Raw genomic sequence first — 16,931 nt, 5'->3', positions numbered from 1 at the left:
CTGTGTCTTATTATCTGTTTCCCCTTTGGTATTTAAGTTATTTTTGTCTTGTGTTTTTTTTTGTTGGTTCGTAAGTCTAAAGTCTGGTGAGAGATTCTGAGTCCTGTTATTCTGTGAATGCCCGTACCCCTTCTCTGCCTTGCTCTGTCCGGGTTTGATTCCTAGTTGGGATCTGATGTGTTTTTGTGTCTTTTTTGGATCTCTTAGTTTTGATCTTCTGTGCTCTACCCTATTGTAAATAAATCCTGAATTGTCTTTGCATCTGGTCTGCGATTGAGTCCTTTCCTCCCATACCCTAACCATATTCTGTATGAGGTAAGTTCTCTTTCTTATTTGTGTTCTTAGGCTGGGTGTCTGTGTCTATCTCATTGCCCATTACTGGAACCCAGTCAACATTGTGTATGTAGGGGAGTTACTAGAATCAGAAGAAATTTGGGTAACACTTTACTTTAGGGAACAGATATTAGCTTTTAACACATAACTAATTGGTGTCTGTATTAGTGCCTAATAAAGTCTGCATTAAGCACCATTAATAATTGATTAGGCCAGTATTCATCAGTTTCTTTTTCTCAATGAGTAGGTAATTTATTCTTGGTACATCCTTAAGAACCAATTAGGTTGGTCTTAACAAATGCTTATTGATATATAGCAAGCCTCAAAATAGAAGGTTTATAGCTGTTTAATATACTGTCTGAATATGCCACTTATAGAGGCAGGATACGTCCAGTCAACAAGACAGGCCCAGTTTCTTACACTTTTACAAACTTAACCTCATACATGTTTTCTCCTTTCTTCTGTCTCCATTCTGCTTTTATGAACAACAACAGTAGAAAAACAGTAATCCAGATTTATTACACGTAGGTCATACTCACCTAAAACCTAAAAGGAAACATTTGTGGCTCATCTAACATTTCCTTCTCAGATAAGCTTTATGGCACCAGGCCAGTGCTGGTTGTTTTTAAAGATTTCAGTGGCTACATTAATAACCCATGATAACCCTCCCCTGTAAATACAAGCAAAAAACTTCATTAACATGCCTTCTGTAGAATTTGGTTATATTTTATGTCAAGCACAAAATAATTGTATCATGATTTAGCCATGTCCTCTAACACACATATGGTTTAGCCATGTCCTCTCCTTTGCCTAACATGCATAGGTCCAAAAACCATATCATGCTCTGCTCTGTCTGTATACAGTATTCACAGTATTATGTATGTCTCTTCCCAAGTCTTACTATACGTGTCACACAGAACAATCCTGTTTGTTGTAATGCTTGAAGAGTGGCATGGTGGCTCAGGAGCTTGCACTGCCGCCTCACAGCAAGAAGGTTATTGGTTTGATTCCTGCATGGGGCGCTGTTGGCTCTGGGGGGCAGGTCCTCCCAAGACGTTCAGTTCTCAGGTGGGCTGTCTCGCTGGCCTTTCTGTGTGGAGTTTGCATGTTCTCCCCGTGTTCACAAGAACCCCAACAGAAAAAACATGCAAAAGAAAAGAACACTCTTCGTCCGTCCCTGACCAAGACAGATGGTTCACCTCACTTGGTCCCCGGGCGCTTAAAAGCTTCCTTATGCTCCTGGGGTCCTGGAGGAAGCACAGTTCGGGATGGGTAAAAGCATAGACTTAATAAACTTCCCAGACCTTAATCCCATTGAGAAATTGTGGTCACTCCTCAATAGGCGGGTGAACAAACAAAAACCCCACAAATTCTGACAAAGTCCAAGCATTGATTATGCAAGAATGGGCTTCCATCAGTCAGGATGTGGCCCAGAAGTTAAATGACAGCATGCCAGGGTTGATTGCAGAGGTCTTGAAAAAAGAAGGGACAACACCGCAAATATTTACTTTTTAGATCCACTTCATGTAATTGTCAATAAAAGCCTTTGACACTTATTAAATGCTTCAGTCTTCAATATTATCATCTGACAAAAATATCTTTGTGAAAATGTATATTTGTGTCATTCTCAAAACTTTTGGCCACGACTGTATGTGTGTCCTGTATCGCCTCCATGTATCCACGTGTGTGTTGCAGTGTGTCGCTTGTGCGGAAAAAAAAGTCGGACAATTGAAGTAGAGGCAAATGGACACCCAAGGTTACCCTTGTTTTTCAGCTAGCAGAAAGTCACTGCAACCAAAGACACAACCGAAACACATTAATGTTTATCTTGGTGCCAGTGAGTGTTGTTTTAGTAAAATTCTGCATGCGGAATGAAGTGAAGTTGCCAGAGTCTATAGGGTAATAAACCTGTATCCTGATCGCAGTGCGAAAGAGCCAGGCTTGTTCATCTGGATCTACCGGGGACGCAGCAGGCACACTTTCAATGGCCTGGGCAAGACATCCCACTCCTGACACACATGACAAAGAGTCAGGCTCTCAGAGCTCTGGCAGTCAGAACACATATTCAACTCTAGTTAGGGCACTCCATCACGTGTACTAAGAATCAAATTTAACAAAGGAGACATGTGCAACGGTTGCATGTGCACATGTGCAAAGGCTGCAATAAGGTAACCTTTGCACATTAATTGATTTGTGTGTTGTGCACATGCTGTGCTTGTGTTTGTGTGTGCGTGGTGTGTGTGTGTGTGGGTGTGTTTATTACTTCCTTATGATTACTTTGTTGTTTTGAGTCATTTATGTCTAACCACAGAGTATAAAACCAGCTTTAAGTCAAAATCTTACTTCATAGTTCTTCTTTGTGCTTTTGCTCTGCTAACCTTTGAAACATTTCAGCACACAACACTGCTGTGAATCTTACAGTAGGTAGTTCTTAGTGTCTGAGACCATTTTGAGTGGCAAACATGTTGCGAGGTCTTCTCCTGCTGATATGGCTTACACTGTCATTACAACCCGTTGAGTGTCGACCAGGTAAGATTCCTATAAATCGTATTGTAGCAATATTTCCAATAAATGGCAGATGGACAGTTTTTGATATTTCCAATAAAAAAACAGCTTGTTGGGCTCACTGAATTAGGAACTGGGACATACTATCTATTTTTGTGCCGATGTGTCATTCTGTTTCAAATAACAGCTGGGTTTTGGTTTGTTCCACCTTATTTAAATAATCCTGCACACAGATTGGTGAAAATATAACATCATTACTGAACTCAGAATGCTAACTCTCAAGGATCTTGTCCTTTCTATTTTGGCAGAAGGTGCTTTCCCTGTTTTTCAGAATTCAAATTCCAGTGGTATCAGTATCAGCAATAGGAACACAAATCACGAACTGCAGAAAATTCAGCGCAAGTTTGGTTTTGTTGGACGTAGCTGCAGAGATATTCAACAGAAATATGATGTTCAAGAAGGTGAGCCCTTGATTAATGTGTTATCAATAAGAAATATCCTTCCTGCATTATTCAGTGACAACCTGCATATGGCATGAGGTATATAGATGTGAAAGGTCATTTGGTGTTTTTTTTATCGAGCATTTGTTTATTTGTTTCAGATGGTCTGTATTACCTCACCACCTCCAATGGGGTTGTGTACCAGACCTACTGTGACATGACCACAGCTGGTGGTGGATGGACACTGGTAGCCAGTGTGCATGAGAACAACATGTATGGGAAATGCACTGTGGGGGACCGGTGGTCAAGCGAGCAGGGAAGCAATCCCAACCGCCCTGATGGAGAGGGGACATGGGCCAACCTGAACACCTTTGGGACTCCAGAAGGTGCAACCTCTGATGACTACAAGGTAAAATGAACGGGAACTTGGAGTCAGTATATCTGAGGCTTACTGAGAATTTAAGAGATTAAATAGCAATGATGAGTTTCAATGGGTTTTTGAGAAGTTTTTGTAAAAACACAGTACACAAGAAGCAATGATATATAAATGATCTTCACCAGGGGGCCTAATTTACTAATATGCGAGCGCTGCTTAATCTGCGTTCGCAAATTAACGCACGGTGTTTTTGCGCATTTTCCGTGGTATTTATCAAACCACATCTGCGCTGGGCACTGTGTGCTTACTCCGCCCTTTGAAGGGCCTGATTTACTAACATTGATTTGCGAACGCAGCTTAATCTGCGCCTTTGCCAGGCCTTTTCCGTGATATTTATCAAGCCAGATCTGTGCTGGGCAATCAATTATTTAGCGCACCGTTAAAAGACGGGAGAAATTGCCTGCAAGTTACTGCCCACCATGGAGATTCGAGGAAGAACAAACTAAGGTTCAGCGGAGAGGAGATAGATATATTTATTCACGTTCGCTCAATCATTGAACCTGATTCAATGGGTTGTATTGTTGTTTTGCCCGCCATCACCTACAGCGAGATGTTTAAAAAAACACGATTATAAATAATATGCTATTGGTGGCATTAATGCATAAACTGTCTATTATAACAATATAGGTGTGTACATGGCGAGATTAATACGTTCTGGGACATGGGTTCACTACAATATATCCCCACTGAAACAAATACATTTACCAAGTAGCCAGGCCTCTCCAAAATCACCTTTGCTCAATCATGAATAGATGGCACTATTCCGGAAGATAAAACTGTCATGGACAGACCACTACCACGTAAGTAATGGTCATGTTGGCATCACATATGACCTGGACATTCATTGAATATGTGTGCTTTCTGTTTCGGTAAACGTGTTCTGGATTGAAGGTGGGACTGTTTGCATGTGGGTGCAAGCAATGGTTCCAATTACGTTCGGAAAGTTTGCGATTTCAAAAAAAGTCCTGTTTGTCTCTAATTCTCTAATTTCAGCTATGGCAGTGGGGAAATGTATTGAGCAGCGCACCGTAGCAATGCGTCGAGTACCTGGGTGAATATTTGGCTGAGTGAAGGCTGAGATATACCAACTGCTGGTGATATAACTGTTTGAAATGATCCGATGCCAATATTTGTAATGTTGTCCTGAGTTTAACAACTGATGGAATGGAATGTGATCTCCGGTTGGAGGCTTCGATGTCTCTGATCTGGTTCAGACGTATTGCGTGGCTGGTTAACCTCTAGGCCTACCGTCTAATGATTTGTGGATGCTTAACTGAAAAAGTGTTATACGAGTTGAAAAAATATTTCTGTGCGATGTCTCTGTCTATAACTTCGCCTTGCTCTTGTAACTGGTGCAATATCAACGTTTTCAGACTCAATGAAAATGCGCTTCCTGGTTAAGACGTGCTTTTAGGAGGCGGAGAATTATCCCGCAAATTGAGACGTGCGCTCGACAGGCAGTTTTATTAAATACCACGCAATACATCATTAGGCGCACTTACCTCCTCTCCTCCCATTAAATTGCGCTCAATGCCCACCGTTCCACCCAGGTTTCCACCCACGTTTCCGTGCCCTCCCCTGTTCACACCCACAGGCGTTAATATGCGCTGCGCCCCCTCAGTAAATACCGTTTTATGTTTACGACCGCTATTTTACGCCTGAAATGGGCGCAATCCTGTAAGTAAATCAGGCCCAGAGTGTGGAGTGGCTTAATAATTCTTAGCAGAGATATAATATACATAAACACTTAACATTTAATGGAACATTGCTTTTAAAAGCGGTTGGTTAACAGCAGGTAGTATGAGTTAACCGCAATATACAACAATGTCCATGCCATGCAGAAACTTGTCTAAAACAGCTAATTCCAAGACAATGGCATAACTGGACCAACATTTAACTTGATCTCATTATCTTTATCGTATTAACTTGATGTTAGTATGCAACAATTTGGGACTTTTTGAGAAATGTTTTTATAGGCAACTAGATTTGGTGTAGTCAAAGTCACATTAGTAAAGTATATGGTCATGTCGTGTAAAAAAGTGTAAGCTAAATACTTTAAGTTATACCCAAAGGTCTAAGTGACCCCATTTACCCACAGAATAGAATGATTGATGATTTTCTAATTTCTCCTTCACAGAATCCTGGCTACTATGACATCGTAGCGGAAGATGTGTCTGTTTGGCATGTTCCTAACAACGTTCCACTGAATCACTGGACCATTGCTCCTATCCTGCGATACCACACAGAGACCAGCTTTCTAACACTCAATGGAGGAAACCTCTACCACCTCTTCAGGGTGCATAAAACTCCAAAGATAATATGTTCACATACATTCATCTGCTTACAGGCAAACAGATGCTTCATCTTAATGCTTAAACTCTCTTTCATCAATTGTGATTAATAGCGTTACCCGGTGAGGTATAACATTGGAGCATGTGGCACCAACAATGGACCGTCTACTCCTGTGGTGTATGATTATGGAAATGCTGAGACCACCAGAAACCTTTATGGGCCAAATCCGAGAAGTAAGAAAATGGAAAATATTTGAAGTGATTCAATTCAGAATGCAAAAATATAGGCTCTAGTAGTTTCACAACAAAGTAGAAAATACCTTGAAATACAGTATTCTCATGTGTACTTATTTATCTATAAAGACATATACACTGGACCCAAATGGTTAATTTAGATGCTTGTTTTCACAGACGAATTCATCCCTGGCTTCGTCACATTCAGAGTGTTCAATACTGAGAGGGCAGCAATGGCCATGTGTTCTGGAGTCAGACCCACTGGGTGCCACACTGAACACGTAAGAATGACCACAACACATCTTCCCTGTTGATTTAAAAACAAGTCACGTCTCCTAAAAAAAACATTTACTTCCAAGATCAGGGTCTCACTTAATCTGACCATTGGAAATCAGACAACCACAAACATTATTATGACATGGTGGCTTTACTTTTACCTTTTACATTCAAAACTCAGTTTTCTTAAACCAGATTAACAGTGGCAGTACTATAAATAGGAATCTGTGTTACATGATGCAAATCATCAACACTGTAAGGGTAGGAGACTCACTCACAAATAAAGACTGCTGAATATCACCAGTGTGAGATGACCAAAGATGCTTACGAGGCTGGCGTCCCCTCTATAACCTGCAACAACCCTAATATGCTTCTGGATTTCTAACCTACCAAGTTTCAGTTTAATATAAGTAGCTTCTGTTTTATTTTACAGTATTGCATTGGTGGTGGGGGACACTTCCCTGAAGGTAATCCTCACCAGTGTGGTGACTTCACAAGCTTTGACTGGAGTGGTTATGGAACACATCGGGGGTGGAGTGCATCCAGAGAGATTACTGAAGCTGCTGTTATGATCTTCTACCGCTGAGTCAATAATGAGGGTCCACAGATGAACTGGCAGGTGCAATATTTGTAAATGCTTATAATGGAAATAGAAATTTTGATTTCCTAACTGTTCTACATTAAATGGTATCACACAGATAGTGGAAATACATACATACTCTGCTGAATGTTGATATTTGCTATTTATCCCTTTCCTTCTGAGCATGTTTAGGTCTACTTTAAGGTTAAGGGTTGGCCCCTGCCAAATAACCCCCTGTTGAGCATCCGTGCTTTCATTTGTTTTTCATCTGCTGTAAAATGTGTGCTTAACTAGGTTAATCTGTTGTCAGTGCTATACTGAAAGGATCAAAAATATGATGTCAGAGAAAATGTTAGAGGAAAAATTCGGTAGCAAGTTATTAATTTGTCTTCATAGAAACACTTGTATATTTACATAGACATACACATACCTCCTACTTATATGTGAATACCAGCAACTATGACATGTATCAGACGAGAGGGGATGGTGGTGGGCAGGGCAGGGCACATTACAATACCGTGGTTGTAGAATGTGACTTAGAGATTTCATCAGATTCTGTCAGGATTGTGCTCTGTCTTTGTTTTGTGCTTCCTTGTTCGCGCCATGTGCTTTCCCGTGTTTGTTTGTTTTATGGCATGTGCTTCTTTGTTGTTATCCTGAGCTCCGCCCCCACGTGCCTTCTGCCATGTCCTGTTTTTTTCCGTCACCTTCTACCACACCTGCTTTGTTAATTACCCTGGTTGTTTGCCTGAATAGTTTATCCTGCATCTTGTTTATTCCCCATGTTTAGTTTAACTTTGTCTTATTATCTGTTTCCCCTTTGGTATTGAAGTTCAGTTTGTCTTGTGTTTTTTTTATTGGTTCGTAAGTCTAAAGTCTGGTGAGAGATTCCGAGTCCTGTTATTCTGTGAATGCCTGTACTCCTTCTCTGCCTTGCTGCTGTGTTTTGGTGTGTTTTTTGCTCTGTTCGGGTTTGATTCCTAGTTGGGATCTGATGTGTTTTTGTGTCTTTTTTGGATCTCTTAGTTTTGATCTTCTGTGCTCTACCCTTTTTGTAAATAAATCCTGAATTGTCTTTGTATCTCGTCTGCGATGGGTCCTTTCCTCCCATACCCTTACCATATTCTGTATGAGGTAAGTACTCTTTCTTCTTTGTGTTCTTAGGCTGGGTGTCTGTGTCTATCTCATTGCCCATTACTGGAACCCAGTCAACATTGTGTATGTAGGGGGAGTTACTAGAATCAGAAGAAATTTGGGTAACACTAAGCTTGTTGATTGAAGGTCTTGACATGTTTATTTTAGTCACTGTCATTGGCACTTATAGGTCCAGTCAACAAGACAGGCCCAGCTTCTAACACTTTTACAACTTTAGCCTCATACATGTTTTCTCCTTTCTTCTTTCTCCATTCTGCTTTTATGAACAACAACAACAGTAGAAAAACAGTAATCCAGATTTATTACACGTAGGTCATACTCACCTAAAACCTAGAAGGAAACATTTGTGGCTCATCAAACATTTCCATCTCAGATAAGCTTTATGGCAACAGGCCAGTACTGGTTGTTTTTAAAGATTTCAGTGGCTACATTAATAACCCATGATAACTCTTCCCTGTAAATAAAAGCAAAAAACTTCATTAACATGCCTTCCATAGAATTTGGTTATATTTCATGTCTAGCACAAAATAATTGTATCATGGTTTAGCCATGTCCCCTTACACACATGTGGTTTAGCCATGTCCTCTAACACACATGTGGTTTAGCCATGTCCTCTCCTTTGCCTAACATTCATAGGTCCAAAACCCATATCATGCTCTGGTCATGGGTTTGATTCCTTCATGGGGCGCTGTTGGCTCTGGGGGGCAGGTCCTCCCCAGACCTTCAGTTCTCAGGTGGGCTATCTCACTGGCCTTTCTGTGTGGAGTTTGCATGTTCTCCCCGTGTTCACAAGAACCCCAACAGAAAAAATCATGCAAAAGAACAGAACACTCTTCGTCCGTCCCTGACCAAGACAGAGGGTTCACCTCACTTGGTCCCCGGGCACTTAAAAGCTGCCTTATGTTCCTGGGGTCCTGGAGGTATGACAGTCCGGGATGGGACTTAATTTGCACAAGACCTTGAGCCTGCGTGTACAGTCGTGGCCAATAGTTTTGACAATGACACAAATATACATTTTCACAAAGTTTGCTGCTTCAGTGTCTTTAGATATTTTTGTCAGATGTTACTATGGAAGACTGAAGTATAATTACAAGCATTTATTAAGTTTCAAAGGCTTTTATTGACAATTACATGAAGTGGATACAAAAAGTCAATATTTGCAGTGTTGACCCTTCTTTTTCAAGACCTTTGCATTCCGCCTTGGCATGCTGTCATTTAACTTCTGGGCCACATCCTGACTGATAGAAGCCCATTCTTGCATAATTAATGCTTGGAGTTTGTCAGAATTTGTGGGGTTTTGTTTGTCCACCCGCCTCTTGAGGATTGACCACAATTTCTCAATTGGATCAAGGTCTGGGGAGTTTCCTGTACAAGGACCCAAAATATCGATGTTTTGTTCCCCGAGCCACTTAGTTATCACTTTTGCCTTATGGCAAGGTGCTCCATCATGCTGGAAAAGGCAGTGTTCCTGGATGGTTGGGAGAAGTTGCTCTTGGAGGATGTTTTGGTACCATTCTTTATTCATGGCTTTGTTCTTAGGCAAAATTGTGAGTGAGCCCACTCCCTTGGCTGAGAAGCAACCCCACACATGAATGGTCTCAGGATTCTTAACTGTTGGCTTGACACAGGACTGATGGTAGAGCTCACCTTGTCTTCTCCGGACAAGCTTATTTGCGGATGCCCAAAACAATCGGTAAGGGGGTTCATCAGAGAAAATTACTTAACCCCAGTCCTCAGCAGTCCAATCCCTGTACCTTTTGCAGAATATCAGTCTGTCCCTGATATTTTTCCTGGAGGGAGTGGCTTCTTTGATGCCCTTCATGACACCAGGCCATCCTCCAAAAGTCTTCACCCTCCCTGTGTGTGCAGATGCATTCACATCTGCCTGCTGCCATTCCTGAGCAACTCTTTACTGGTGGTTCCCCGTTCCCGCAGCTGAATCAACTTTAGGAGATGGTCCTGGTGCTTGCTGGACCAAAAATCCTCTGAGAGCAACTTCTCCCAACCATCCAGGAACAGTTTGGTGATGAACAATGCCGTTTCCAGCAAGATGGAGCATATTTTTTGGGTCCATGGCCTGGAAACTTCCCAGACCTTAATCCCATTGAGAAATTGTGGTCAATCCTCAATAGGCGGGTGAACAAACAAAAACCCACAAATTCTGACAAAGTCCAAGCATTGATTATGCAAGAATGGGCTTCCATCAGTCAGGATGTGGTCCAGAAGTTAAATGACAGCATGCCAGGGTTGATTGCAGAGGTCTTGAAAAAAGAAGGGTCAACACTGCAAATATTGACTTTTTGCATCCACTTCATGTAATTGTCAATAAAAGCCTTTGACACTTATTAAATGCTTCAGTCTTCTATAGTATCATCTGACAAAAATATCTTCAGACACCGAAGCATCAAACTTTGTGAAAATGTATATTTGTGTCATTCTCAAAACTTTTGGCCACGACTGTATGAGTGTCCTGTATCGCCTCCATGTATCCACGTGTGTGTTGCAGTGTATCGCTTGTGCGGAAAAAAAAGTCGGACAATTGAAGTAGAGGCAAATGGACACCCAAAGTCAACCTTGTTTTTCAGCTAGCAGAAAATCACCGCAACCAAAGACACAACAGAAACACATACATGTTTATCTTGGTGCCAGTGAGTGTTGTGTTAGTACATTTCTGCTTGTTGAATGAAGTGAAGTTGCCCGAGTCTATGGGGTAATAAACCTGTATCCTGATCGCAGTGCAAAGAGCCAGGGTTGTTCATCTGGATCTACCGGGAACCTGAAGGCACACTTTCAATGGCCTGGGCAAGACATCCCCTCTAGTTAGGGCTCTCCATCACGTGTACTAAGAATCAAATTTAACAAAGGAGCACATGTGCACATGCAACGGTTGCATGTGAACATGTGCAAAGGCTGCAATAAGGTAACCTTTGCACATTAATTGATTTGTGTGTTGTGCACATGCTGTGCTTGTGTGTGTGTGTGTGTGTGTGTGTGTGTGTGTGTGTGTGTGTGTGTGTGTGTGTGTGTGTGTTTGTGTGTGTGTGGTGTGTGTGTGTGTGTGTGGGTGGGTGGGTGTGTTTATTACTTCCTTATGATTACTTAGTTGTTTTGAGTCATTTATGGCTAACCACAGAGTATAAAACCAGCTTCAAGTCAAAATCTTACTTCATAGTTCTTCTTTGTGCTTTTGCTCTGCTATCCTTTGAAACATTTCAGCACACAACACTGCCGTAAATCTTACAGTAGGTAGTTCTTAGTGTCTGAGACCATTTTATCTGTCAAACATGTTGCGAGGTCTTCTCCTGCTGACATGGCTTACACTGTCATTACAACCCATTGAGTGTCGACCAGGTAAGATTCCTATAAATCGTATTGTAGCAATATTTCCAATAAATGGCAGATGGACAGTTTTTGATATTTTCAATAAAAAACAGCTTGTTGGGCTCACTGTATTAGGAAATGGGACGTACTATCTATTTTTTTGCCGATTCTGATTCAAATAACAGCTGGGTTTTGGTTTGTTCCACCTTATTTAAATAATCCTGCACACAGATTGGTGAAAATATAACATCATTACTGAACTCAGAATGCTAACTCTCAAGGATCTTGTCCTTTCTATTTTGGCAGAAGGTGCTTTCCCTGTTCTTCAGAATTCAAATTCCAGTGGTATCAGTGTCAGCAATAGGAACACAAATCACGAACTGCAGAAAATTCAGCGCAAGTTTGGTTTTGTTGGACGTAGCTGCAGAGATATTCAACAGAAATATGATGTTCAAGAAGGTGAGCCCTTGATTAATGTGTTATGAATAAAAAATATCTTCCTGCATCATTCAGTGTGCACCTGCATATGGCATGAGGTATATAAATGTGAAAGGTCATTTGGTGTTTTTTTATCGAGCATGTGTTTATTTGTTTCAGATGGTCTGTATTACCTCACCACCTCCAATGGGGTAGTGTACCAGACCTACTGTGACATGACCACAGCTGGTGGTGGATGGACACTGGTAGCCAGTGTGCATGAGAACAACATGTATGGGAAATGCACTGTGGGGGACCGGTGGTCAAGCGAGCAGGGAAGCAATCCCAATCGTCCTGATGGAGAGGGGACATGGGCCAACCTAAACACCTTTGGGACTCCAGAAGGTGCAACCTCTGATGACTACAAGGTAAAATGAACGGGAACCTCTAGTCACTTGCAGTCAGTATATCTGAGGCTTACTGAGAATTTAAGAGATTAAATAGCAATGATGAGTTTCAATGGGTTTATGAGATGTTATTGTAAAAACACAGTACACAAGAAGCAATGGTATACAAATGATCTTGACACAGAGTGTGGAGTGGCTTAATAATTCTTAGCAGAGATATAATATACATAAACACTTAACATTGAATGGAACATTTCTTTTAAAAGCAATGGTTGACAGCAGGTAGTACGAGGTAACCGCAATATAGAACAATGTCCATGCCATGCAGGAAAGCTAATTCCAAGATCAAAACAGTTGGTCATACAATGGTAAAACTGGACCAACATTTAACTTGATCTCATTATCTTGATCGTATTAACTTGATGTTAGTATGCAACAATTTGGGACTTTTTGAGGAATGTTTTTATAGGCAACTAGATTTGGTCTAGTCAAAGTCAAAGTCATATTAGTAAAGTATATGGTCATGTAAAGGACAGATAGACACACCTGTCGTGTCCAGTCGCGATGCTGTCTTAGCACTATGTAGTTCTGTCGGACCACCCCACCTAGAGCCGCAAACCTTACCGCGTCAGCTATGCCACGCTTCATCAGCCCAAGTTTCATGTGGATCAGTGAAGTTTAAGTATATGAAAACACTAGGAATAATCTAGACAGGCTAAGTGAGTTCAGTGTTGAGCAACAATAGGCACTTTTATTCATTGAGCTCAGGGGCACATTCATACACACTGTGTTAATTTTTGAAATATGTTGAGATTAGATCCGCAAATGTTGTTGATCATGACATTAGGCAATACTTTCATCATAGGCTAACTTTAAATGCACAGTGATCTGTGTTTGTGTGTTTGTGCACCTTCTCGAGTATTTTCGTACCAGGACAGTTTGTCAACCTTCATCCCTGAAAACAACTAAATTAAAACAACCACAACAACAATTAGCCAACTTAAAAAAAAAATACAATATCTACTTTTTTTAAAGGTTATTCAGAGCTTGTTTGTTGCTAAGCATGCTAGCTATAGGCCTCCATACATTGATGAGTTTGCAACAACGCCACTCAATGCTGGATGGTGTACTCATGTCATCGCCTGCAGATGTTGGGGGTGGGATGAGCAGTGGCTCATTTTCATTTAAAGGAACAAGCACTCAAACCAACCGCTTTGAACAAGGCTGTTGTAGACAGGGTGCGTAGGGTGCTGTGGTGCTTGACCCTTATGGTACCTTGACCAAAAACATGTCAGACATTTCATTAAGACCCAAAGGAACCATGCCAACCTGTGGAAAAGGGAAATAAGGTGTCTCTTTTAAGCCCCACAAATTCTTCGAGTTCCTTTCCCTTTCATCTGCACTCGTTGCTAAGCAAAATTCTCAGCGACCTAGACTAGCAATAAGCCAACTTCCTGTTGCAGGCAAACATACACAGACTCATCATATTTGAAGCAGTTTGAAGGCTCAGTGGTTGAGTGGAGTCTATATCCTTGTCTCATCTCAGCACTTCTGAGTGTGTGATGTTGGAGGTAGTGGTCGCCCCATTATTTACCCCCCTTACCCAAAATTACTTTGAGATATGACTGAGGTTTACTGAAATTTGAGCCAGTTTGGATGAAGGACTCTCACCTTTAGCTTCAGTGACTCTAATCCCAAACACTTTCAGTAACGGTAAAAAGTAAGGAGGGTTATAATTTGATTGGCTGTTGAGCCCAAATATCAACAACCTTACACAAGAATCAAACACTTTACCTTTAATATTTCATTGACTGAGATCCTGGTATTCCCAGCCAATCCGGCAATGTGCCGAAATAAAATTTGCATCCACCTTGGCTAAACATCATTGACCCCCATTGACCCCATCATTGATGTCCATCTTAGTTTCTGTGAGCATGTGGCTTACGTCTAGAGGTCTTGTTGCTTCACTATACACTATTCAGCAGAACAGACTATTTTACCCAATATACCATCCAAATTCATTTTTCAAATATGTTCTGTATATTGCTTTGGAAAGTGTAAGCTAAATACTTTAAGTTCTACCCAAAGGTCTAAATTACCCCAGTCACCCACAAAATAGAATGATTTATGATTTTCTAATTTCTCCTTCACAGAATCCTGGCTACTATGACATCGTAGCGGAAGATGTGTCTGTTTGGCATGTTCCTAACAACGTTCCACTGAATCACTGGACCATTGCTCCCATCCTGCGATACCACACAGAGACCAGCTTTCTAACACTCAATGGAGGAAACCTCTTCCACCTCTTCAGGGTGCGTAAAACTCCAAAGATAATATGTTCACATACATTCATGTGCTTACAGACAAACAGATGCTTCATCTTAATGCTTAAACTCTCTTTCATCAATTGTGATTAATAGCGTTACCCGGTGAGGTATAACATTGGAGCATGTCGCACCAACAATGGACCATCTACTCCTGTGGTGTATGATTATGGAAATGCTGAGACCACAAGAAACCTTTATGGACCAAATCCGAGAAGTAAGAAACTAGTTTTACAACAAAGTAGAAAAAATAACTTGAAATACAGTATATTCATGTGTACTTATTTATCTATAGACACATTACGACGTATACACTAGACCCAAATGATTCATTTAGATGCTTGTTTTCACAGACGAATTCATTCCTGGCTTCGTCACATTCAGAGTGTTTAATAATGAGAGGGCAGCAATGGCCATGTGTTCTGGAATCAGACCTACTGGTTGCAACACTGAACACGTAAGAATGAACACAACACATCTTCCCTGTTGATTTAAAAACAATTCACCTCTCCTAAAAAGGTCCTTTGTAAATCATGATCTCACTTAATCTCACCATTGTAAATCAGTTAACCACAACCATGAACATGACATGGTGGCTTTACTTTTACCGTTTACATTAAATGTGTGCTTACAAGACTGGCTACCCCTCTACAGCCTGCAACAGCTATAATATTCATCTGGCTTTGTAACCTACCCAATTTCAGTTTAATATAAGTAGCCTTTGTTTTATTTTACAGTATTGCATTGGTGGCGGGGGACACTTCCCTTCACATGACGGCCGGATCTGTGGAGACTTCACTGGCTTTGACTGGGATGGTTATGGAACACATGTGGGGTGGAGTGCATCCAGAGACTTAACTGAAGGTGCTGTTATGATCTTCTACCGATGAGTCAATAATGAGGGTCCACAGATGAACTGGCAGGTGCAATATTTGTAAATGCTTAAAATGGAAATTAAAATTTTGATTTCCTAACTGTTCTGCATTAAATGGTAACACACAGATGGTGGAAATACACACATACTCTGCTGAATGTTGCCATTTGCTATTTCGCTATTTGGTTGATATTACTTTCCTTCTGAGCATGTTCTTGTTTAGGTCTACTTTAAGGTTAAGGGTTGGTCCCCTGCCAAATAACCCCCTGTTGAGCATCAGTGCTTTCATTTGTTATTCACCTGCTGTAAAATGTGTAACACTTGCGCTTAACTAGGTTAATCTGCTGTCAGTGCTATACTGAAAAGATCCCAAATATGATCCCCTATATGTAAGAGGAAAAAGTCAGGAGCAAGTTATTCATTTGTCTTCATAGAAACACTTTACATAGACATAAACATGCCTCCTACTTTTTTGAGAATACCAGCAACTATGACATGTATCAGACGAGAGGGGATGGTGGTTGGCAGGGCAGGGCACATTACAATACCGTGGTTGTAGAATGTGGCTTAGAGATTTCATCAGATTCTGTCAGGATTGTGCTCTGTCTTTGTTTTGTGCTTCCTTGTTCCTGCCATGTGCTTTCCCTTGTTTGTTTGTTTTATGGCATGTGCTTCTTTGTTGTTATCCTGAGCTCCGCCCCCACGTGCCTTCTGCCGCGTCCTGTTTTTTTTCTGTCACCTTCTACAACACCTGCTTTGTGAATTACCCTGAATTCTCCTGCGTCTTGTTTATTCCCCATGTTTAGTTCAACTGGGTCTTATTATCTGTTTCCCCTTTGGTATTGAAGTTCAGTTTGTCTTGTGTTTTTTTTATTGGTTCGTAAGTCTAAAGTCTGGTGAGAGATTCCGAGTCCTGTTATTCTGTGAATGCCTGTACTCCTTCTCTGCCTTGCTGCTGTGTTTTGGTGTGTTTTTTGCTCTGTTCGGGTTTGATTCCAAGTTGGGATCTGATGTGTTTATGTGTCTTTTTTGGATCTCTTAGTTTTGATCTTCTGTGCTCTACCCTTTTTGTAAATAAATCCTGAATTGTCTTTGCATCTTGTCTGCGTTTGGGTCCTTTCCTCCCATACCCTTACCATATTCTGTATGTTCCTGAAAAACATAAGACACCTCGTACGTATTGTAATATAAAATACAGGAAATATGAAATTCAGACTACTCTCAAAAGTGTGCAAACACTTTTCTTTCCCAGTAGAGTAAGTGAAACAACAATACATGAGACTACTATCTAAATAATCTATTACATTTCAAGGGTATAATTTAATTTGTCTGTCAAAA

General features: G+C 40.9%; 2 protein-coding genes across 2 annotated transcripts; both read left to right on the top strand.

Moving 5' to 3' along the window:
• Positions 1-2,795: 2,795 nt before the first annotated feature.
• Positions 2,796-7,101, top strand: LOC308372360 (intelectin-like; the record flags this gene model as incomplete). Its single annotated transcript, XM_080847515.1, has 7 exons — positions 2,796-2,862; positions 3,150-3,299; positions 3,440-3,687; positions 5,852-6,010; positions 6,119-6,239; positions 6,417-6,520; positions 6,949-7,101. The coding sequence occupies 7 exons, from the start codon at positions 2,796-2,798 to the stop codon at positions 7,099-7,101; spliced, it is 1,002 nt and encodes a 333-aa protein (XP_080703641.1).
• A 4,433-nt stretch (positions 7,102-11,534) lies between these two features.
• On the top strand, positions 11,535-15,609 carry LOC308372371 (intelectin-like; the record flags this gene model as incomplete). Its single annotated transcript, XM_080847525.1, has 7 exons — positions 11,535-11,601; positions 11,881-12,030; positions 12,169-12,416; positions 14,549-14,707; positions 14,816-14,936; positions 15,073-15,176; positions 15,457-15,609. The coding sequence occupies 7 exons, from the start codon at positions 11,535-11,537 to the stop codon at positions 15,607-15,609; spliced, it is 1,002 nt and encodes a 333-aa protein (XP_080703651.1).
• Between the last annotated feature and the right edge of the window lie 1,322 nt (positions 15,610-16,931).

The sequence above is a fragment of the Sprattus sprattus genome, assembly GCF_963457725.1.
Source record: "Sprattus sprattus genome assembly, chromosome: 1".
In the NCBI taxonomy this organism is placed as follows: domain Eukaryota; kingdom Metazoa; phylum Chordata; class Actinopteri; order Clupeiformes; family Clupeidae; genus Sprattus; species Sprattus sprattus.
The sequence above is the reverse complement of the archived record's forward strand: the minus strand, read 5'-3'. Positions and strand labels throughout refer to the sequence as shown.